Below are 21889 nucleotides of genomic sequence, written 5' to 3' on the forward strand. Positions count from 1 at the left end.
AATGTAGCCATAAGCAAAGTATATCTGAGTATACACATTACACAATTTCAAAGAAAATGTTTTGGGAATTTTGGGGGTAGCAGTTACTGCATTACATTCTACAGGTGTTAAGCTCTTGGTCTCAGAGTGTGGGATATGTCTGTGTTTATTTCAAGGGATTGGCCTGACCGACAGGGCAGTATTTTGGGCTGAGTGTGTATGTAGCAACAGTGAAGCATCCTCTGCTTATAACACTACACTTAGTGGCACGGGTGCTCTTTCCCTCCCCGTTGTGTTAAACCGCACCTTATCAGAGGGAATCACATGCTGACTCACCATGGCAGTGGCACTATGGCAACCTACAAACAAGCACTGTTGGGATACATCCTCACCTTGGTGTGGTTTGTGTTGAAGGAATGCCAATGTGCCAACACATTCTCATAAAAAAATAAGCTGGAATTCATAATCTCTATGAATTTCTGTCAGTTGATAGTTTGAGTATTGCTCATCAACATTCTGAATGAGGGCAAGAAAAAAGGCTGGTTCCACCCATCTCACAGCTAAATTGAGAAAAGTTTAGGGAATTGAATGCAAATAGCAATATGCTTTCAACAAAAAAGTGGCTCTGTATAAAGGTTGTTCACAGCCTAGCTCTGTGTGTGTGTCACGGTGGGTGGAAATGTACCTGTGCTGTCACAGGCTCTGCTTTGACTCACCTGCTCAGCACTTTGCTATGTGATATCAGCCTCCTTGTCACTCTGCTCACCTGGCTCTCCAAGGAACAGCTCTTGATCCAGAGGCCCTAATCAAACATGCTGGAGGGCAGCGTTGAATACTCTCACACCCACGCCTACAGTAGTGTCACTAACTTGTTTCAGTTCTTTTCTCACACACACACACACACACACACACACACCAGCTTTTGGCAGTATTGGGCTAAGACACAAAACCACAAGCCTTTCCTTTACAGGATTGCTCAAGCAAATCAAACCCTCATTGCATTCATCCCCTCACTACATTGAAGTGAAACATCATTCCCTGTGGATAAGCTGTCATGTGCGATGGCCTTCACCTTCTCCCCAGTGTGCAGTGTGTGCAGAACATAGCCCCTTGTCATATAACGGCTAACCCTATAGTGCTCAGGCCCTGCAGGCCTGGGCTCCAATCATAATCGCATTCCTTTGTCTGTGTGAACCCATCGTCTGTCTGTCTGCTGAACGTGGCTGCTGGGAACATGGCCCCAGTTCTGAAGAACTGGTATTAGCAGCAACATGACGCAGCTGCAAACCTAAAACAGATTGTGGCTCGCTTGCTTAGCTACTCTGAGTAGTTTCCAAGGCAGCTGGCCAAGAACAAAAAAAGTATTTAGCTTTTATCCCCTGCCATTATAAAGATTCTTAAAATGCAATCTATACTGCAGTCAATGACAGTATTCTGTGTATGCAGGGTTGGGTATGTTACTTTCTTAATGTAATCTGTTAGTTGCCAGTTGTCCAAAATGGTCAAATGTAATCTGATCACTGGTACTTTTGGATTACTTTCCTTTAGGCATTTGAAGAAAACAAAAATGATCAAACACATTTGGTGTGTCATAGTGGTGTCTGACTTGGGCCTTGTTTCAACGCTGAATTTGATGTCATTGAGAAAACAAAGATGCCATAATGCATCCTTTCTGAATTTAATCCAAGAAGTAGTCATCTAGTTTTTCAAAAGTGTCTGTAATGTGATAACAATATTTTAGCTGGTAACGGAACTAGTTAGTTGTTTCATAGTCAGATTACATGTAATCATTTACTCCGCCACCCTGTGTTTGTGTTAGGCGGAAGACCGTTTTGATTACGACTCTTGTTTTCGAGAACTGAGTGACAACATGGCAGCTGTGTCTTTGAAACCAGATCTCTATCATTTCCAATTTAAGAGCATCATGTGTCTGTGTCCGCTTGTTTGCGCCACCTGCAAGTCTGTGTGAATGGTTCTCTACTTGCATCCCTCCCTGCGTACATTTGATAATCTGCGTCTGGGAAGTGTATTGACTGTGTTGATAATGGTATCCAGTGTGATGGTATGATGATAGTGTGAGTCAGCGTATAGAAGGAAATGAAAGGCTTTGATGTAGCTGTTGATGTGGGCTGATCCTCTGGCCCCTGTAGGGAAGGGAAATGGCTCATCACCAGCCAGGCTCTGGAATGTGCGAGGGAAATGTAGGCATCTGTGCTCAGGACTCGGTACTACCAGGAACACATTAATGAGAACTGCAATCCAAGAGGTTTCGCATTACCTTTCCATTCCACTCTGGAAAAATGACAAATTCAAAGTTGTAAGATGCCAGGCTTTCACGTGTAGTTAATAGCAGAATGTTGGTCATTCCATGGAAAGTGTATCAGTGACATAACAATATCAAAATTAGTAGTTACGTAATATTAAACCCAGTGATAACATTAATCTGAAGTTAACATAGTATGTCAAGAAAATCCTGTGACACTGAGACAGTCCTGTAACTGTCTGACTGTCAATCAGGTAGTGTCTTTGTCTGTTCAGCAAGAGGTACTTTTTCTCTCTGGACTTGACAGTCTAAACTAAGCCTTAAGGGTGTCCCACAACAAGGGGTGTAAACCTGTTGACAGAGCAATAATACTAAACCCTTGAATCAGAAATGGTACAGAGCTCTGTCATGAAGTTGGCCTGGGGGTAGGTTTATGACAGTCATAAATACCCCCCCCCCTTTTCCTCTCTCTACCCTACTGATGTTACATTTGCAAAACCCTTGGGTAACATAGAGATTCTGGGAACATCAGAAGGTGGGGGGAAATGAACTATATTCTGGTAATCCGACCAATTGAACATATGCGGTGGTACTTAATGAATATTATGTCAGTTCGGTTGTCATCTGAGACATTCTCATCAATGATAAGATGACAAACTCTACAGTGGAAAGTCTACACATCAGAGTTATTGGATTCACATGGAATTGTTGTTCAATTTAAACGTTTGAATATTAAATTATTCGTGATGTGATGGGATGAAATGTGATTTTAGCTTCTAAAATGTGAGATTTTGGTTTTCATAAGGTAGGGCTCTGCTCAATCAGTGGCCCCTGTGAAGGGACATGGGCTATAAAACTTTTCAAACACGCCCTCCACTCCCTTCCTATATAAAGCCTTGACGACAATATAACCTCCTGTTCCGAGGATGTGAGGACGACGGTCCGATGTCAGAATGGTTCAGATAATAACTACAGAACGAAGCCAACATCAGCGTGAGCTTTGGTTGTGAATGGTATGAACTTTGAACTCTTATTCACTACAGAAGTGATACCTCCTAGCTGTTGAGTTAGCAACAGCAGCTGCAAACGCAGGTTAGGAAGGAACAGACAGAGTTTCCCGTCTACCACATAACTACGTTACTACAATGTATTCAATTTACCAGCAGAGACATTCTACAAAGGACTCGGTTGGGCAACACGGCCTTCCATCTACCACCAACCTACTGAAGCGCAGCTCAGAGTAAATATTTATTGCATTTTCCTTTTTCCAAATGGGCAGTAATTTAGAATGAATAAGATTCTGTATTTACTATAGCACAGCTTCGCCCTTTGTTCCTCGGTCTTCCTGCTCTTTCACTCCAACCCAGCCCCTTTATGTGTAACAAGCTGTCATATCTGTTCCGCCCGCTAGGGACGTTTTCCTTTATGACGTAATTTGTAATCAAGTTATGATTTAATTATGTGTATGTGTAATTATGTGTGATTAGTTAGGTATTTAGTAAATAAATAATTAAACCCAATTTTGTTTTGCTGATTCAACTTGTTAGCCAGGGTTCGTGCATATAACCAAGAATTTACAACTTTCAGATGAGACTGAATTAAGATTGACTGCTATTGATGTGAAATATTACTAGGTCTTTCAGAGTTTATTCGGAAGATAACAGCTATAAATATTATTTCGTGGTGCCCTGACTCTCTAGTTAATTACATTTACATGATTAGCTCAGTGAGGTAATATTAATTACGGAGAAATTATTTTATAGAATAGCATGTCATATCACTTAATCCGGCATAGCCAAAGACACGACAGCTCTCTGGTCAATTGTTTCCATGCTTTCTGTGGGGCTGACCCTCCATAACCCACATCCTAGCCCTGACTTTATTTCACCTTTATTTAACTAGGTTGGCTAGTTGAGAACAAGTTCTCATTTGCAACTGCGACCTGGCCAAGATAAAGCATAGCAATTTGACACATACAACAACACAGAGTTACACATGGAATAAACAAAACATACAGTCAATAATACAGTAGAACAAAAGAAAACAAGAAGTCTATACAGTGAGTGCAAATGAGGTAAGGTAAGGGAGTTAAGGCAATAAATAGGCCATGGTGGCGAAGTAATTACAATATAGCAATTAAACACTAGAATGGTAGATGTGCAGAAGATGAATGTGCAAGTAGAGCTACTGGGGTGCAAAGTAAATAAATTATGTATAGGGAGGTAGATAAATGGGCTGTTTACAGATGAGCTATGTGCAGTGATATGTGAGCTGCTCTGACAGCTGGTGCTTAAAGCTAGTGAGGGAGATATGAGTCTCCAGCTTCAGTTATTTTTGCAGTTCGTTCCAGTCATTGGCAGCAGAGAACTGGAAGGAAAGACGACCAAAGGAGGAATTGGCTTTGGGGTGACCAGTGAGATGTAGCACGTGCTCCAGCAGGTATGAGTGGGTGCTGCTATGGTGACCAGTGAGCTGAGGTAAGGCGGGGCTTTACCTAGCATAGACTTGTAGATAACCTGTCGCCAAACCCACTGGTTACAGGTTGAGTATGAAGCAAGGGCCAACCAACGAGAGCGGACAGTTCGCAATGGTGGGTAGTGTATGGGGCTTTGGTGACAACTGATGGCACTGTGATAGACTGCATCCAGTTTGTTGAGTAGAGTGTTGGAGGCTATTTTATAGATGACATCACTGAACTCGAGGATCGGAAGGATGGCCAGTTTTACGAGGGTATGTTTGGCAGCATGAGTGAAGAATGCTTTGTTGCAATATAGGAAGCCAATTCTAGATTTAATTTTGGATTGGAGGTGCTTGATGTGAGTCTGGAAGGAGAGTTTACAGTCTAACCAGACACCTAGGTATTTGTAGTTGTCCACATATTCTAAGTAAGAACCATCCAGAGTAGTGATGCTGGATGGGCGAGCAGGTGCGGGCAGTGATCGGTTGAATAGCATGCATTTAGTTTTACTTGCGTTTAAGAGCAGTTGGAGGCCCCGGAAGGAGAGTTGTATTGCATTGAAGCTCATCTGGAGGTTAGTTAACAGAGGGGCCAGATGTATTCAGAATTGTGTTGTCTGTGTAGAGTTGTACCAGAGTATCCCCAGCAGCAAGAGCAACATCATTGATGTATACAGAGAAGAGAGACTGCCAGAGGTCCGGACAACAGGCCCTCCGATTTGACACACTGAACTATATCAGAGAAGTAGTTGGTAAAACAGGCGAGGCAATCATTTGAGAAACCAAGGCTGTCGAGGCTACCAATAAGAATGTGGTGATTGACAGAGTCGAATGCCTTGGCCAGGTCAATGAATACGGCTGCACAGTAATGTCTCTTATCGATGGGGGTTATGATGTCGTTTAGGACCTTGAGCACGACTGAGGTGCACCCATGACCAGCTCTGAAACCAGATTGCATAGCGGAGAATGTACAGTGGGATTCGAAATGGTCTGTAATCTGTTTGTTAACTTGGCTTTCGAAGACCTTAGAAAGACTGGGTAGGATAGATATAGGTCTGTAGGTCAATCATAGTGGATTTATCGGTGGTGACAGTGTTTCCTAGCCTCAGAGCAATGGGCAGCTGGGAGGAGGTGCTCTTATTCTCCATGGACTTTAGTGTCCCAGAACTTTTTTTGAGTTAGTACTACAGGATGCAAATATCTGTTTGAAAAAGCCAGCCTTAGCTTTCCTAGCAGCCTGTGTATATTTGTTCCTAACTTCCCTGAAAAGTTGCATATCACAGGGACTATTCGATGCTAATGCAAAACGCCACAGGATGTTTTTGTGCTGGTCAAGGGCAGACAGGTCTGGAGTAAACCAAGGACGATATCTATTCCTAGTTCATTTTTTTTGTTGAATGGGGCATGCTTATTTAAGATGGTGAGGAAGGCACTTTTAAAGAATAGCCAGGCACCATCTACTGACGGGATGAGGTCAATATCATTCCAGGATACCCCGGCCAGGTCAATTAGAAAGGCCTGCTCGCAGAAGGTTTTTAGGGAGCGTTTGAGCGTTAGCTAGCCAACATTAGTCAGTTAGCTTGGGTGCTTGACTGCCATTGAACGCTCGGATCAAACATACTCCTCGACCAGAGCGTCCAGTGTGCACTCTGAATGCTCCGAATTTATGAACGGACAATCAGACAACTCTCTGGATTTACAAACACCCAGAGTGCACTCTGGCATTCCAGATTGAATTTTCGAACACAACTGAAATCGTAAAATGTTTAGCTAGTAATCTGTTATGCTAGATAGAGGTTGCATAGCAACAGCATCAAATTCCATTAGACAGGCCAAGCTCTAGTACGCTCAACTTCTCGTACGCTCAACTGAAATGATACCGTTTGTTTACTGTATACTAAAATGAACTAGTAGTATACAGCATGTTATTATGGGTATTCGAACACAGCTCTAGTCTTACTCCTGGCTCTCAGCTGTTGCAGTGACATACTGCACAGTAGTCAAGTGATGGCGTGGTAGTGACGACTGACTGGCTAAAGTGGATGGATAGACTGTCAGGGGCAGGTCCATAGAATATAATTACTCGACGGGAGAAAGACCCATCGGACCAGGGCAATTTGACTCTACACTCAGGCCCACCCATCGTAGAACATGACCTGAATAGGAATGTCTGTTCAAGTAATTGTATTTCTATGGTAGGAATCCAATTGGCCAGTCTATCAGACCCAATTTCTTCATGCAGTGCTAAACTGGGAGAGAGCAGAGCAGCCAATGGATAGATGGACTTGAGGATTATTGCACTGCTGCCAAAGGCGTGATGCAGCGGTCAGGGTAGGGATTTTCATTAAGGGCCTTTTGCTCTAATGTGCTTTGCTTTGTCTCTCCTTTCAGACCCAGTAATGAGTATGGGGAGGTGTTCAAGGATTTATCACATGGAGAGGTATTGAGGCCTACTCCCTGGTGTCGGGTTTCTCTTTTGACATTTTGAGGATAAACAATGGTCACTCATGGTAGACACTGTCAAACGCATTAGGATAATGAAAAGGCTTGTCCAATCTGCAATCTCTGATTGTCACGATTTTTAACGTCAGTGATCCCCTTTTATAATCAACATAGTCCTTATTACAATTCCATCACCTGCGGTAGTGACATGGTGTCAGGCTTCCGGTTGGGTGCTTGTTCTCTGTGTGTTCAGAGGAGGAGGGGATGCCTAATTTGGCATAACTCTCTTCTCTGTCCCTCCCTTCTCTGTCAGGCTTTGGCAGCTCTGACATTTTGCTCCACTTTCCTGCTACTCAGCAGAGAATGGGAGGAAGTGTGTGACCTGGAGTGGTCTGACCCCCAAGATCAATTTCCCATATTCTACCACATTATGAGCTCAGTGGGTTCCTATAGAGATGCAGCGTGTTCAGACAGGATTGGCAATTGATAATGTATATTTAACATTTTGTTTGACTAGTATTTCCTCTATGCCTTGACTTCTGACCCAGACTGTAGCAACGCTGGAAGAGTGCAGAGTTCAGTGCTGGATCCCCCGACATAGCTGTGTTGGACCTGTTGCGAAATTCTGCTGCTGCACTGTCTCATCCCTCGTCAGGCCTCTGCAGTAGCCAAGGCAGTAGTATCAGAGGTCAGGTGACCCTGTCACTGTTAGACGGGCATTAGGGCACTCTGTGTGTGCGCACCATAGAGATATGTAAGTGCTGGTTGTAAAACAGATTGCTGGGTGCTAAGAGGTCAGTGCTACACCAACACTCCTACAAGGTATAATCACTAGTATATAGGCCTAGAGCTATGTCTTTAAAGTATGGAGTGGCCATTTTTTAAAGTGAATGGAAAAAAGAATTCCCCTCTTTAACAAACCACCAAGACAACTCGCCTACGTTCCTTACATGATCTGAGATGATAAATTATCTCTAGTAAATTGGTAAGACTGGCTGTCAGACCAAGGTCATGTTCATTAGGACTCGCAACTGGAATGCTTTAAATCATTTAGCCAAGGAAAGCAATTAGGCTTTTTTTCTTATTGAACACGTCCAGATAGTCCCTCCTTGTTCCAGAGTGTTTTCTGTTTATTCCGTTTGGTGTCTAATGGATACCCAGGCCTAATATTTTCCAAACAAGTCATGGATTTTAAACTTCTCCGCCTGTCATCCTTGCAAACAGTGGCGTAGAAAGGCTCAATAATAATAATAATGGATCTTCTCCATTCCTCATGTTGCTAATTCCTATGCAGGGGGGACTCTGTGAAGTCAATCATGGACAGAGCTCCAGCTGTTTATGTGAGATCTGTTTTTTCCTTCATTATGTTTTGAAGATCAAACTCCTTCAGCATATCGTTCATTTTACGGAGTACTTCGCCACGTATCTTTCATTCTCTTCATGCCAATTGGAATGTTGCATGACTACTGATGGGGCATGCTGGTGGAGTTTGCTAGCAGTTTTAGGCTGTATAATGTCGTTTTGGCTTGTCAATTTCCAAAAACAGCATTGAGGTAGACTTCATCATGATGCACTTCTTAGTTCATTGAAGAGTAGTTTGTACTTTTGTGATTGACAGGTTCGTGCACTGCTATTGATAAAGCTTATAGTCAATCAATCAAATGTATTTATAAAGCCCTTTTTACATCAGCCAACGTCACAAAGTGCTATTCAGAAACCCAGCCTAAACCCTAAATGGCAAGCAATGCAGATGTAGAAGCACGGTGACTAGGAAAAACTCCCTAGAAAGGCAGGAACCTAGGAAGAAACCTAGAGGGGAACCAAGCTCTGATGGGTGGCCAGTCCTCTTCTGGCTGTGCCGGGTTGAGATTGTAACAGTACATGGCCAAGATAATAATAAAATAATAATAATAATATATGCCATTTAGCAGACGCTTTTATCCAAAGCGACTTACAGTCATGTGTGCATACATTCTACGTATGGGTGGTCCCGGGGATCGAACCCACTACCCTGGCGTTACAAGCGCCATGCTCTACCAACTGAGCTACAGATGTTTCAACCTTTCATAGATGACCAGCAAGGTCTAATAATAATCATAATCATCATCAGTGGTTGTAGAGGGTGCAATAGGTCAGCGACTCGGGAGTAAATGTCAGTTGGCTTTTCATAGCCGAGCATTCAGAGGTCGAGACAGCAGGTGCGGTAGAAAGAGCTTGTCGAAAACAGCACGTCCGGGACCTGGTAGCAAGTCCGGTGAACAGTTCAGGGTTCCATAGCAACAGGCAGAATACTGGAGCAGCAGCACGGTGGACTGGGGACAGCAAGGAGTCATCAGGCCAGGTAGTCTTGAAGCATGGTCCCAGGGCTCAGGTTCTCTGGGAGGGAGAGCGAGAGAATTAGAGGTAGCATAATTAAATTCACACAGGACACCGGATAAGACAGGAGAAATACTCCAGACATAAGACTGACACTAGCCTCCCGACACACAAACTATTGCAGAATAAGTACTGGAGGCTGAGACAGGAGGGGTCGGGAGACACTGTGGCCCCTTCCGACGATACCCCTGGACAGGGCCAACCAGGCTGTATATAACCCCACCCACTTTGCACAGCCCCCATACCACTAGAGGGATATCTTCAAACCATCAAGTTACTACCCTGAGACGAGGCTGAGTATAGCCCATGAAGATCCCCTCCCCCCTGGCACGAACCTGGAGGGGGGGGGGGGGGGGCTAAACCCGGACAGGGAGATCACGTTAGTGACTCAACCCACTCAAGTGATGCACCCCTCCTAGGGACGGGATGGAAGAGCACCAGTAGCCAGAATCCTGGTGGAGAGAGGAGAGTCGGCCAGGCAGAGACAGCAAGGGTGGTTCGTTGCTCCAGTTCCTTTCAGTTCACCTACATACCCCTGGGCCAGACTACACTCAATCATAGGACCTACTGAGGAGATGAGTTTTCAATAAAGACTCTCACATGGATAGGCAGACCATTTCATAAAAATGGAGCTCTATAGGAGAAAGCCCTGCCTCCAGCTGTTTGCTTAGAAATTCAAAGGACAATAAGGAGGCCTGCGTCTTGTGACCGTAGCATAAGTGTAGGTATGTACGGCAGCACCAAATCGGAGAGATGGGTAGGAGCAAGTCCATGTAATGCTTTGTAGGTTTGCAGTAAAACCTTGAAATCAGCCCTAGCATTTTTTTATTTTATTTAACCTTTATTTAACTAGGCAAGTCTGTTTTAAGAACATTCTTATGTGCAATGACGGCCTACCAAAAGACAGAAGGCCTCCTTCGGGAACAGGGGCCTGGGATTTAAAAATAAATATAATATAAATATAGGACAAAACACACATCACTACAGGAGATACATTACATAAAGAAACAGGAAGTCAGTGTAGAAAGGCTAGCACTGGAGTAATATGATACAATTCTTTAGCCCTAGTCAAGATTCTAGCAGCCGTGTTTAGCACTAATTTAAGTTTATTTAGTGCTTTATCCGAGTATCTGGAAAGTAGAGCATTGCAGTAGTCTAATCTAGAAGTGACAAAAGCAGCTTTTCTGCATCATTTTTGGACAGAAAGTTTCAGATTTTTGCAATGTTACGAAGACGGGGGTAAAAGCTGAATAGCAGTGAAAGTTGTCATTCGGAAAACAAAATGTTATCACCAGGAGGTAAAATATATAGTGAAAACAATAGTGGTCCTAAAACAGTGCAATCTAGGATTGTTTGGTGCTCTTTGGGTTTGTGTTGAGGTCCATGGCCAGGTGTCAGCCATAAACGGTAGGTTAGAAGAGCTTGTCAAATCTACAAACAACTAAGGGATGGGTAAATGGCGATTTGGGACCGGCTGTTAGTGTTTGACTTGGTCTGTCAACTCACACCTCCATTTTCCTGTTATCAAAAGTTGCCATGGCGAAGTGCAGGTGTTGAATTGGAGCTGTTATGTGGGGAAACATTTGCTGCCTGCAGCGTTGCTTCAAAATAGGAACCGTACTACAAAAGTGCTTAGCCGTTTGCAGTGCACCCTCCCCTATCTGAGACTAAAACTACATCCTCATTTCACCACAACCTTTACGCCTACACCCTTTATCCTTCCTTCTACTGTACTTTCAGGCTGTCGTCATTACAGTGTATGCCAGAGTCTTAACATGGGTAGCCCTGCTCCTAGGAAATTACTCATTACTAAAAAGTGGGTTAATACAGCTTCCTATTTCTGGCTTACAGGCTTCATTCTGAGCCTAAATCTAGAGATGCAGTGATGAGAGAGGATGAGAAATGTTACAGGAGCTTCTTGGTGTAAAGATTGTGTGTGGCTGAATGAGTTGTCCTATACTGTATCTCTTGTGTGACATTGATTATTCTCTTTTCTTTCTCTCCCTCTCTCTCAGGAGACAAAGATGGCAGTAAGGTGACCACGGTGGTAGCGACCCCAGGCCAGGGCCCCGACCGGCCGCAGGAGGTCAGCTATACAGACACTAAGGTCATCGGCAACGGCTCGTTCGGCGTGGTCTACCAGGCTAAACTGTGTGACTCCGGGGAGCTAATAGCCATCAAGAAGGTTCTGCAGGACAAGAGGTTCAAGGTGAGGACCATTTCACTGCAGGGACGACTACATCGGAGAGTTTATTTTTAGAACTTCTTGTTGCACTGTGCGTTTTTTACGAACGTTTAGTATGATGTCACTGAAACTAGATCCCTGACTGGAGACTCACATTTTAATAAGCAATTCTTAAGGAATAGTGTTGATTTTCTTCCCCCAAAAAGTGTTTTCTACACTACAGTTTAAGTCGGAAGTTTACATACACCTTAGCAAAATAGATTTAAACTCAGTTTTTCACAATTCCTGACATTTTATCCTAGTAAGAATTCCCTGTCTTAGGTCAGTTAGGATCACCACTTTATTTTAAGAATGTGAAATGTCAGAATAATAGTAGTGATTTATTTCAGCTTTTATTTCCTTCATCACATTCCCAGTGGGTCAGAAGTTTACATACACTCAATTAGTATTTGGTAGCATTGCCTTTACATTTTTTAACTTGGGTCAAATGTTTTGACTAGCCTTCCACAAGCTTCCCACAATAAGTTGGGTGAATTTTGGCCCCTTCCTCCTGACAGAGCTGGTGTAACTGAGTCAGGTTTGTAGGCCTCTTTGCTCGCACATGCTTTTTCAGTTCTGCCCACAAATTTTCCATAGAATTGAGGTCAGGGCTATGTGATGGCCACTCCAATACCTTGACTTTGTTGTCCTTAAGCCATTTTCCCACAACTTTGGAAGTATGCTTGGGGTCATTGTCCATTGGAAGACCCATTTGCGACCAAGCTTAAACTTCCTGACTGATATCTTGAGATGTTGCTTCAATATATCCACAGAATATTCCTACCTCATGATCCCATCTGTTTTGTAAAGTGCACCAGTTCCTCCTGCAGCAAAGCACTCCCACGACATGATGCTGCCACCCCCGTGCTTCACGTTTGGGACAGTGTTCTTCGGCTTGCAAGCATACCCCTTTTTCCTTCAAACATAACGATGGTCATTATGGCCAAACAGTTCTATTTATGTTTCATCAGACCAGAGAACATTTCTCCAATAAGTAAGATCTTCGTCAGTTGCAAACCATAGTCAGGCGTTTTTATGGCGTTTTTGGAGCCGTGGCTTCTTCCTTGCTGAGCGGCCTTTCAGGTTATGTCGATTTAGAACTAATTTTACTGTAGATATAGATACTTTTGTTTCCTCCTGTTTCCTCCAGCATCTTCACAATATCATTTTCTGTTGTTCTGTGATTGATTTGCACTTTTCGCACCAAAGTACGTTCATCTCTAGGAGACAGAACGTGTCTCCTTCCTGAGCGGAATGACGGCTGTGTGGGCTCATGGTGTTTATACTTGCATACTATTGTTTGTACAGATGAACGTGGTACCTTCAGGCATTTGAAAATTTCTCCCAAGGATGAACCAGACTTGTGGAGGTCTACAATTTTTTTTCTGGGGTCTTGGAAGATTTCTTGTGATTTTCCCATGATGTCAATGCAAAGTTTGAGTTTGAAGGTAGGCATTGAAATACATCCACAGGTACACCTTCGATTGACCCAAATGATGTCAATTAGCCTATCAGAGCTTCTAAAGCCATGACATTTTATGGAATTTTCCAAGCTGTTTAAAGGCACAGTCAACTTAGTGTATGTAAACTTCTGACCCGCTGGAATTGTGATACAGTGAAATAATCTGTCTGTAAACAGTTGTTGGAAAAATTACTTGCATCATGCACGAAGTAGATGTCCTAACCGACTTGCCAAAACTATAGTTTGTTAACAAGAGATTGGTTGAAAAACAAGTTTTAAATACTCCAACTTAAGTGTATTTAAAGTTCCGACTTCAACTGTATGTTTTACTTTTATCCGTAGCTTATGTGAGCTCACATTAAATGGTCTCACATGTCTACTGTCATTCGACTGAAAATACTTTAGGAGGTTAGTCAGGACGCTTACCGCTGTGAGACTGCTCTCTCGTGATCGTCTAGCACTGCCTGCCGTACCACACTGATGGGCGTTTGGTTCATCATCTTGGCACTCGGCCTGAGCATGATGCCCTCGTCCCAAGTGATGCCATGTCTTGTGAGAACACGCCCCTTCCTGTTGGAGCTGAAATGGAGTCTCGTCCTCCCTATTCCAGCTTTAGCTCAAGCATTGAGTTGTTCTTCATAACTCCTATTGTCGCACCCTAAAGGAAACTCAACCCATGGATTTCCTCAGTCATCATGAATGGACTGCATGTAGCCTACATTATGACTGCCGTAACTGTGTTAAACAAGTGTTGCAATGGCTGCTCTGTGCCATTGTTTGAAATAGCTTATAATGTGTGTCTGTGGGTAATTTGCTCCTTGTTCAGATTTCACTGACATGACCCCCATTCAGTTATGGCTGTCACTGATCTATGACGGATGTAGCTGGCCTAAATTAACCATGTGTGGGCTTGTAATTTAAAACAGTGACAGGGTGCCAAACTCAGTCTAGAAATGCTCAGATTCTTATCTTGAATGTTTCACTACCTGTGTGATGGGACACCCATGGTTATGTTTTAGCTGTTTCCCAAACCTCTCCTTGAGTACCCCTTGCCATTCCACTTGTTTGATCTAATCTAATACTAGCACACCTGATTTAACCAACCGGCTGACCAGTTGAACCAGGTGTGCTAGTACTGGATTAGATCTAGTAAGTGGAGCTGCTAGGCTGCGGGGTACTCAACGAGCGGTTTGGGAAACACTGAGGGCTTTGAGGGAGAAGTCTGGATGCTCCATGTTGTCTCTCTCTCCCTCTCTCTCTCTGAACAGCTGTTTTCCCTAACCCTGGATCTGTCAGCCCCTATCAGATGAGCTTCAAAAGCTTTTTAAGACTCATTTAAGAGAGCGTGTCTAACTGGTTCAGAATCAGAGGAAAGTTTCTTCTGGGAGAGATACTGTCTGGGAGAGTGCAGCTTCTTTAGCCTGTTTGACTTGTCTAATACTCGCAGGTTGTCAGATTTTCTCAATGTCTCTTTCTCATCTCGTCACAGAACCGGGAGCTACAGATCATGAGGAAACTGGACCACTGCAACATAGTGCGTTTACGCTACTTCTTCTATTCCAGTGGAGACAAGGTGGGTGGTTGCTGCTCATACGTCAGTCTATCCGTCTGTCTCTGTGTGTTGTTGCAGGTGATGGAGACTCACTATTCAACAAGTTTATGTTTGACACTGGCTAGGCTAAATGTTGCTCCTGAACTTCTGTTTCTACCACTTACATTCTTTGACCTTTCATTGTGAAGATTTTCATATTAACTTAAGCTGTTTAGGTTCATACTCTTATATTGTTGGGATTAGGGCCAGCCCTATTTAGTTGTGTGAGTTTTTCTTTATTTTTACTATTTTATACATTATAGAACAATAGGGAAGACATCAAAACTATGACAACACATATGGAATCATGTAGTAACCAAAAAAGTGTTAAACGAATCCAAATATATTTTTAGATTCGTCAAAGTAGCCACCCTTTGCCTTGATGTCAGCTTTATACACTCTTGGAAATATCACAACCAGTTTCATGAGGTACTCACCTAGAATGCTTTTCCAACTGTCTTGAAAGAGTTCCCACATATGCTGAGCACTTGATGGATGCTTTTACTTCACTCGGTGTCCAAATCATCCCAAACCATCTCAATTGAGTTGAGGTTGGGTGATTGTGGAGCCCAGGTCATCTGATGCAAGCGCAAACTAGATGGGATGGCGTATTGCTGCAGAATGCTGTGGTAACCATGCTGGTTAAGTGTGCCTGGAATTCTAAATGAATCAGTGTCGCCAGCAAAGCACCATTACACTACCACCTCCATGTTTCACGGTGGGAACCACTCATGTGGAGATCATTTGTTCACCTACTCTGCGTCTCACAAAGACCTGGCGGTTGGAACCAAACATATCAAATTTGGACTCATCAGACCAAAGGACAGATTTCCACCGGTCTAATGTCCATTGCTTGTATTTCTTGGCCCAAGCAAGTCTCCCCTTCTTATTGGTGTCCTTTAGTAATGGTTTCTTTGCAGCAATTCGACCATTAAGGCCTGGTTCATGCAGTCTCCTCTGAACAGTTGATGTTGAGATGTGTCTTGTTACTTGAACTCTGTGAAGAATTTATTTGGGCTGTAATTTCTGAGGCTGTTAACTAATGAACTTATCCTCTGCAGCAGAGGTAACTCTTCCTGTGGTGATCCTCATGAGAGCCAGTTTCATCATAGCGCTTGATGGTTTTTGCGACTGCACTTAAACACTTTCAAAGTTCTTAAGATTTTCCCGATTTGACTGACTTTCATGTCTTAATGTAATGGACTGTCGTTTCCCTTTGCTTATTTGAGCTGGTCTTGCCATGATATGGACCTGGTATTTTACCAAATAGGGCCCTCTTCTGTATACCAACTCTACTTAGACACAACACAACTGATTGCCTCAAACGCATTAAGAAGGAAAAAAATTCCACAAATGCATTCCAGGTGACTACCTCATGAAGCTGGTTGAGAGAATGCCAAGAGTGTGCAAAGCTGTCATCAAGGCAAATGGTGGCTACTTTGAGGAATCTGAAATATATTTAGATTATTTTTTGGGGGGTACTACATGATACTACATAGGTGTTATTTCCTAGTTTTGATGTCTTCACTATTATTCTACAATGTAGAAAATGGTAAAAAATTAAGAAAAACCCGTGAATGACTAGGTGTGTCCAAACGTTTGACTGGTACTGTATATATCATGGCGTATAAGACACTGATTTTGCCCTGTCTGAGTCGACTGATCCATTGTGGAGGTCATGGGGATGACACGGTCCATCACTCTAAGACGTGCTCCTGAAATTGTATGGTTAAATTACATAAGAACAATGGTGCAACACAAATATAAATGATATTATTTTATAACAAATGCGCTTTCTCCCGCAGTGGATTAGTGGTCGCTGTCCGCGGTTCGGAAACACATTAGTGTGCTGTTGAATTGGCGCCGTTTCCTTGACCATGTTACTATGTGCATAATAGCAAAGTTAACCAGCGTATTGGTGTTGAGAACTTGGAATGTGGTGGAGGCAGCAGCGGAGTTGGAGAGAACAGCCCTTACCTTATTGTCTAAGAAAGGTGAGGAGAGAGGAAACCCCAACTTAATTGGGTCTATAATCAATAGCCTAACTGTTAAATGTGCCTGGCTTTAGAAATCATCAGTATATCTGCAGAAATAAGACCGGTCCTGCTTCAGTTGCCTGTTTTGAGTGTTTAATAGCCTACTGATTCCGTGCTCACGCAACATGTCAAGTAAACAATTTCACATTCGGCTGTTTTTAATCTTTGCATTGCTGTAATAAAGGCTTTATACTTTTTTTTTGTTAGAACATCCTCTCTGACATTATTTCAAATTTATTTTGTGTCTACACTGTTCCAAGTTGTCGGAGTAACTATTTATAATGCTTTTTTTTCTTGATCGTCTTATTATTATGATCATAAGTGATGTCATTATCATTGGTAGGTTTAGTATAGCAGCCTTGTATAACTACCACTGACTGAGCTGTCGGCCTGAAAGCGCATCCGGTTTAGTCTTAAGACTGTAACTTACTTAGGCCTGTATTTCAATACTTTTATAGGCTACTGTTTCAATCAGTCATTCATTCATGTCATCGCACAGCATACGAGTCATTCATGATTTGAAATGCAGTCAAGCATTTTAGTTTTAAAATGAAAATAAAGTGAGTCTTGATTTAATTAGCTTAAACAGACTGTTTTTAGTCTTTGCTGTAATAAAGGCTTAACAAAAAAAATGTTACATCAGACTCTGGTACGCTTATACATTATTTGCTGTTTACATTGTTCCAAATGGTCAGAAAAATAATATTGTAATCTATACAGCGTCTGTTTTGCACACATAATATGCCCGCAGCGCTTGTGCCTTACCTTTTTCTTGATCTCCAGTGCTTTCCCGCAATTTGTCAAATTTATTCCACACATCGGACTATCCCTTTATCTCCTCAGCAACCAGTAAACACCCCTTTTTCGAGTTTGTCATTTGCATTTTAGTCATTTAGCAGACGCTCTTATCCAGAGTGACTTATAGTTAGTGCATTCATCCTTAAGATGGCTAGGTGGGACAACCACATATCACAGGCATAGAAAGTACATTTGTCCTCAATAACATAGCTGTCAGTATAGTAAGAGCTATAAGGGGGTTTGGGGTCAAGTGCATAATTGTTTTTTTGGTGGGGGGTGTCGAGGTGAGAAGGATAATTATTTAAGAGGTAGGGTTTCAGGTGCTTTCGGAAGATGGGCGAAGGGAGAAGCTAGTTCCACCATTGGGGTGCCAAGAGCTTGGACTGAAAAAAACACCACATCTGTGATTTTAGTCCCGTCCAAATCTATCATGGAAGTAATTTTTACATGGCAGGAGAGTAACAATTCCATCCAGAATAACCTACTGTTGTTTGGCGATAATACTAGTCCCGTGCGAATTGACATCCCTTTGTTTAGATAGAAATGTCTGAGCTTGACAGGTGTTGCGCAAGAGAACTGATTGGATAAATTGTGCTTAAGTGCTGTTCATAAGCTATATATGAATGGCCTATCAACTTTCACAGTGAATTTTTTTTTTTTTGTGTATGAATATAATATTTCCCACTGCATCAGTAAAAAAAATATGCCTATTTAATGCAACCTTTGCTGTTAATAGATCGCAAGGCAGCATACAACTAATCTAAACATTTGGAAATTATAACTTTGTCATCCGTAGCCTTTAGGATGTACTGCGGATCACTAAAATGTCCAAATGATGGTTTAGAAACTTGGGAACCAGGCTTGGGTTATCAGTGTGGCCCTATCACCTGGGCATATTGGAAAAACTATCTTCACGCCTAGAATACAAACCTCCAGGCTTCTGTCATAACTGTCAATTTATAAAATAATAATAATTACCGGGCATTTTTGAAAAAAAACTAATCCTGTCCGAATTGTCCTCTGGAATAACTGAAGTAATAATTACATAAACAACTTTCTCTAGTAATACTAGTCCCATACAAATAGGTCTCTGGTCAAGGGCATGCAAAACATACGTGTCACATGAAGAGAGCAAGAGTTGAGGGAATAGGGACTGTTTTTCCTAAACAAATGAGGGATTTTGGTAACATAACTTTACAGTCATAAATTGCAGCTTCAGCAACACGGACAGCACGATAAACACTTTGATGTTCAGTGGTGTTCACTGCAGCAGGGAGATTTTTTTTGTTGTTGCTGTTTTTCTTGTTTTTTTACACAGCGCAGCAAGTCTAAACCCGGCACAATCAAATCAAATGCCAGTCGGACTCCCTCTAGTCATTTGTGTGTCTTAATTATTTAATCAAACAGTGTGCTTAACCTCTCTGGGATCGTTCAGGACGCTAGCATCCCACCTCGCCAACAGCCAGTGAAATTGCAGGGCGCCAAATTCAAAACAACAGAAATCTCATAATTAAAATTCCTCAACCATACAAGTATTTTACACCATTTTAAAGATACACTTCTCGTTAATCCAACCACAGTGTCCGATTTCAAAAAGGATTTTCGGCAAAAGCAGAACACATCATTCAGCCATTTTCCAACCAAAGAGAGGTGTCACAAAAAGCAGAAATATAGATAAAATGAATCACTAACCTTTGACGATCTTCATCAGATGACACTCCCAGGACTCAATGTTAGACAATACATGTATGTTTTGTTCGATCAAGTTCATATTTATATCCAAAAACCTCAGTTTACATTGGCGCCATGTTCAGAAATGCCTCCCAAATATCTGGAGAAATTGCAGAGAGCCACATCAAATAACAGAAATACTCATCATAAACTTTGAAAGATACATGCTTTACATAGAATTAAAGAGAAACTTGTTCTTAATCCAACCGCTGTGTCAGATTTCAAAAAAGCTTTACGGCAAAAGCACAATATTCAATAATCTGAGAACGGGTTCAGTCACAAAAGCAAGCCATACAGTTTCCTGCCAAATTGTGGAGTCAACAAAAGTCATAAATGAGTCAAAGTCACCTTATTCATCCAAGCTACTCAATATTGCCCCCGTCACCAAGAAGTTAAAGCATCAGATGAGCTTAGTGAATGTAGTTGATTTGATTAAAACACATAGAAATAAACATTTAAAAATGTTGACCAATCGATTGGAACAAACGACTCTTGGTCGAACCAATATTTTATTTTTGTCAGGGACAGCCCTAGCTGGGATATATACGTGAACAAGGGGACATTCGGGTTGGGGCATTAAAACCTGTTAAAAAGAAAGGCATGTGGTGCATTATGATATTTTGGTCATTGTGGCTAGGCAGACTGACATTGTGGCCTATGGTGGTCTGTTTGCATAGACAAAGTGACAGTCTGCCACTATGACCTGTGTCGTGTCTGGTTAATGTGATGTGATCCTGGCACAGTGTGGTGGGCATGCTGACACTGGGTGTCTGGCCTCTAGATTTGGGCCAGAGGAAACTGGAGCCTGCTATGTGACCAGACTAAAAGGATGCTGCTCTACCTTAAAAAGAGCCGGCTTATATTCTTCCCTGCCTTGCCCAGTGTTTGGATTCATCTCCTTGCTGCCTCTTGTGATGGGAGAAAACATTTTATACAGTTATCAGCGTATTATTTTGGGTGGGGACTAGGAAAGGAATCCACTCCTACACTATTGAAATGTGGCCCATAACTGTATGCCCTTTAGCCCCAGTCAGACAGAACACCAGGACCTAGTGTCTGTAGGGCACACTGATCTGCGACCCTGCTTGCCCTTTCCCCTCTGGCTGTTTATTTTACCTTTATTTTTTTTACTAGGCAAGTCAGTTAAGAACAAATTCTTATTTTCAATGACGGCCTAGGAACAGTGGGTTAACTGCCTGTTCAAGGGCAGAACGACAGATTTTGTACCTTGTCAACTCGGGGATTTGAACTTGCAACCTTTCGGTTACTAGTCTAATGCTCTAACCACTAGGCTACCCTGCCGCCCCTATGACTTCATAGACACATGAGACGGTCTGCTGTGGAAGGGGAGTCACTGTTGTTCCATAGAGGATTGCCTCAACAGGATGGTGCTCATTAGGGCATGCAACAGATTATTGTAATTTTTTAACTGGCTGGTTTGGTAACCAGTTCATAATAGCAATAAGGCACCTCGGTGGTTTGTGTTTTGTGTCAATATATCACAGCTAAGGGCTCCGCATTGCACCGTGCCTACGAACAGCCCTTATACCACACCCACTCGGGGCTTTATTGCTTAACTATACCATTCTGCAAAATACACAGATTTGCATCTTGTATACTGTATAATTTCCACCATCTAATGGTTAATCAGGGTCCGTTTGAAACAGATTTGCCTTTCCTCTTGATTGGTGAAGCATAGCTTTGCTTCATTTATAAGCATATACAAGGCTTCTATTGAGACTCTGGGAAAACAAAATCTCATTTAGACATGCAGCCATGGCACATAAACGACATACATTTAAAAAAAAAAATTTTTTTTAGATGGGGTATGACATTTGCCATATTTCTTCCAGCCCAATATCATAACCTACCACATGATTTACAGATAACCTATGAGTTTATTTAGCGAATGCTGGCAAATACAGAAAATAGACAGACCACACACTGTCACTTGGGGCAGAGCAATGAGCAGTCAAGCAGTCACTACCTGTTGCTGTCAAACCAATCAGCTATTTACATGGTCAGGAGGGAACAAGTGAAGTATCCAATCGCCTGCCTTTTGTGTGAGCCGATGAGCCAATCAGAGGTGTAATTTAGGGGTTGCTGTTGCCGTAGTGAGGCAGGCAGGCAGGAGAGTGAGTCATCCTTTGTGTGGGGCTTATTTTAGAGCATTGCTCTTTCAGGAAGTGTGTGTGTCTCTCTCTTTCTCTATGTGTGTGTGTGCGACTGACTGTGTCTTGAGATTCCTGACTTTAATCCTAGTAGTTCTACAAGCTTCCCACAATAGGTTGGGTGAATTTTGGCCCATTCCTCCTGACAGAGCTGGTGTAACGGAGTCAGGTGTATAGGCCTCCTTGCTTGCACACACTTTTTCAGTTCTGCCCACAGATTTTCTATAGGATTGAAGTTAGGGCTTTGTGATGGCCACTCCAATACCTTGACTGTGCTGTCCTTATGCCATTTTGTCACAACTTTGGAAGTATGCTTGGGGTTGTTGTCCATTTGGAAGACCCATTTGCGACCAAGCTTT

At 42.5% G+C, this 21889-nt stretch overlaps 1 protein-coding gene across 4 annotated transcripts in view; it reads left to right on the forward strand.

Annotated features, from left to right (window-relative positions):
* The window catches only part of LOC124008362 (glycogen synthase kinase-3 beta-like), a 50665-nt gene that overhangs the window by 11928 nt on the left and 16848 nt on the right, over nt 1–21889 (forward strand). For all 4 annotated transcript variants that reach the window (XM_046319586.1, XM_046319588.1, XM_046319587.1 and 1 more), the window contains exons 2-3: nt 11533–11726; nt 14693–14776. In XM_046319586.1, coding sequence (XP_046175542.1) covers nt 11533–11726; nt 14693–14776 — 278 coding nt within the window. The remainder of the gene's footprint in view (nt 1–11532; nt 11727–14692; nt 14777–21889) is intronic.

This window comes from Oncorhynchus gorbuscha, linkage group LG21 (genome assembly GCF_021184085.1).
Source record: "Oncorhynchus gorbuscha isolate QuinsamMale2020 ecotype Even-year linkage group LG21, OgorEven_v1.0, whole genome shotgun sequence".
In the NCBI taxonomy this organism is placed as follows: Eukaryota; Metazoa; Chordata; class Actinopteri; order Salmoniformes; family Salmonidae; genus Oncorhynchus; species Oncorhynchus gorbuscha.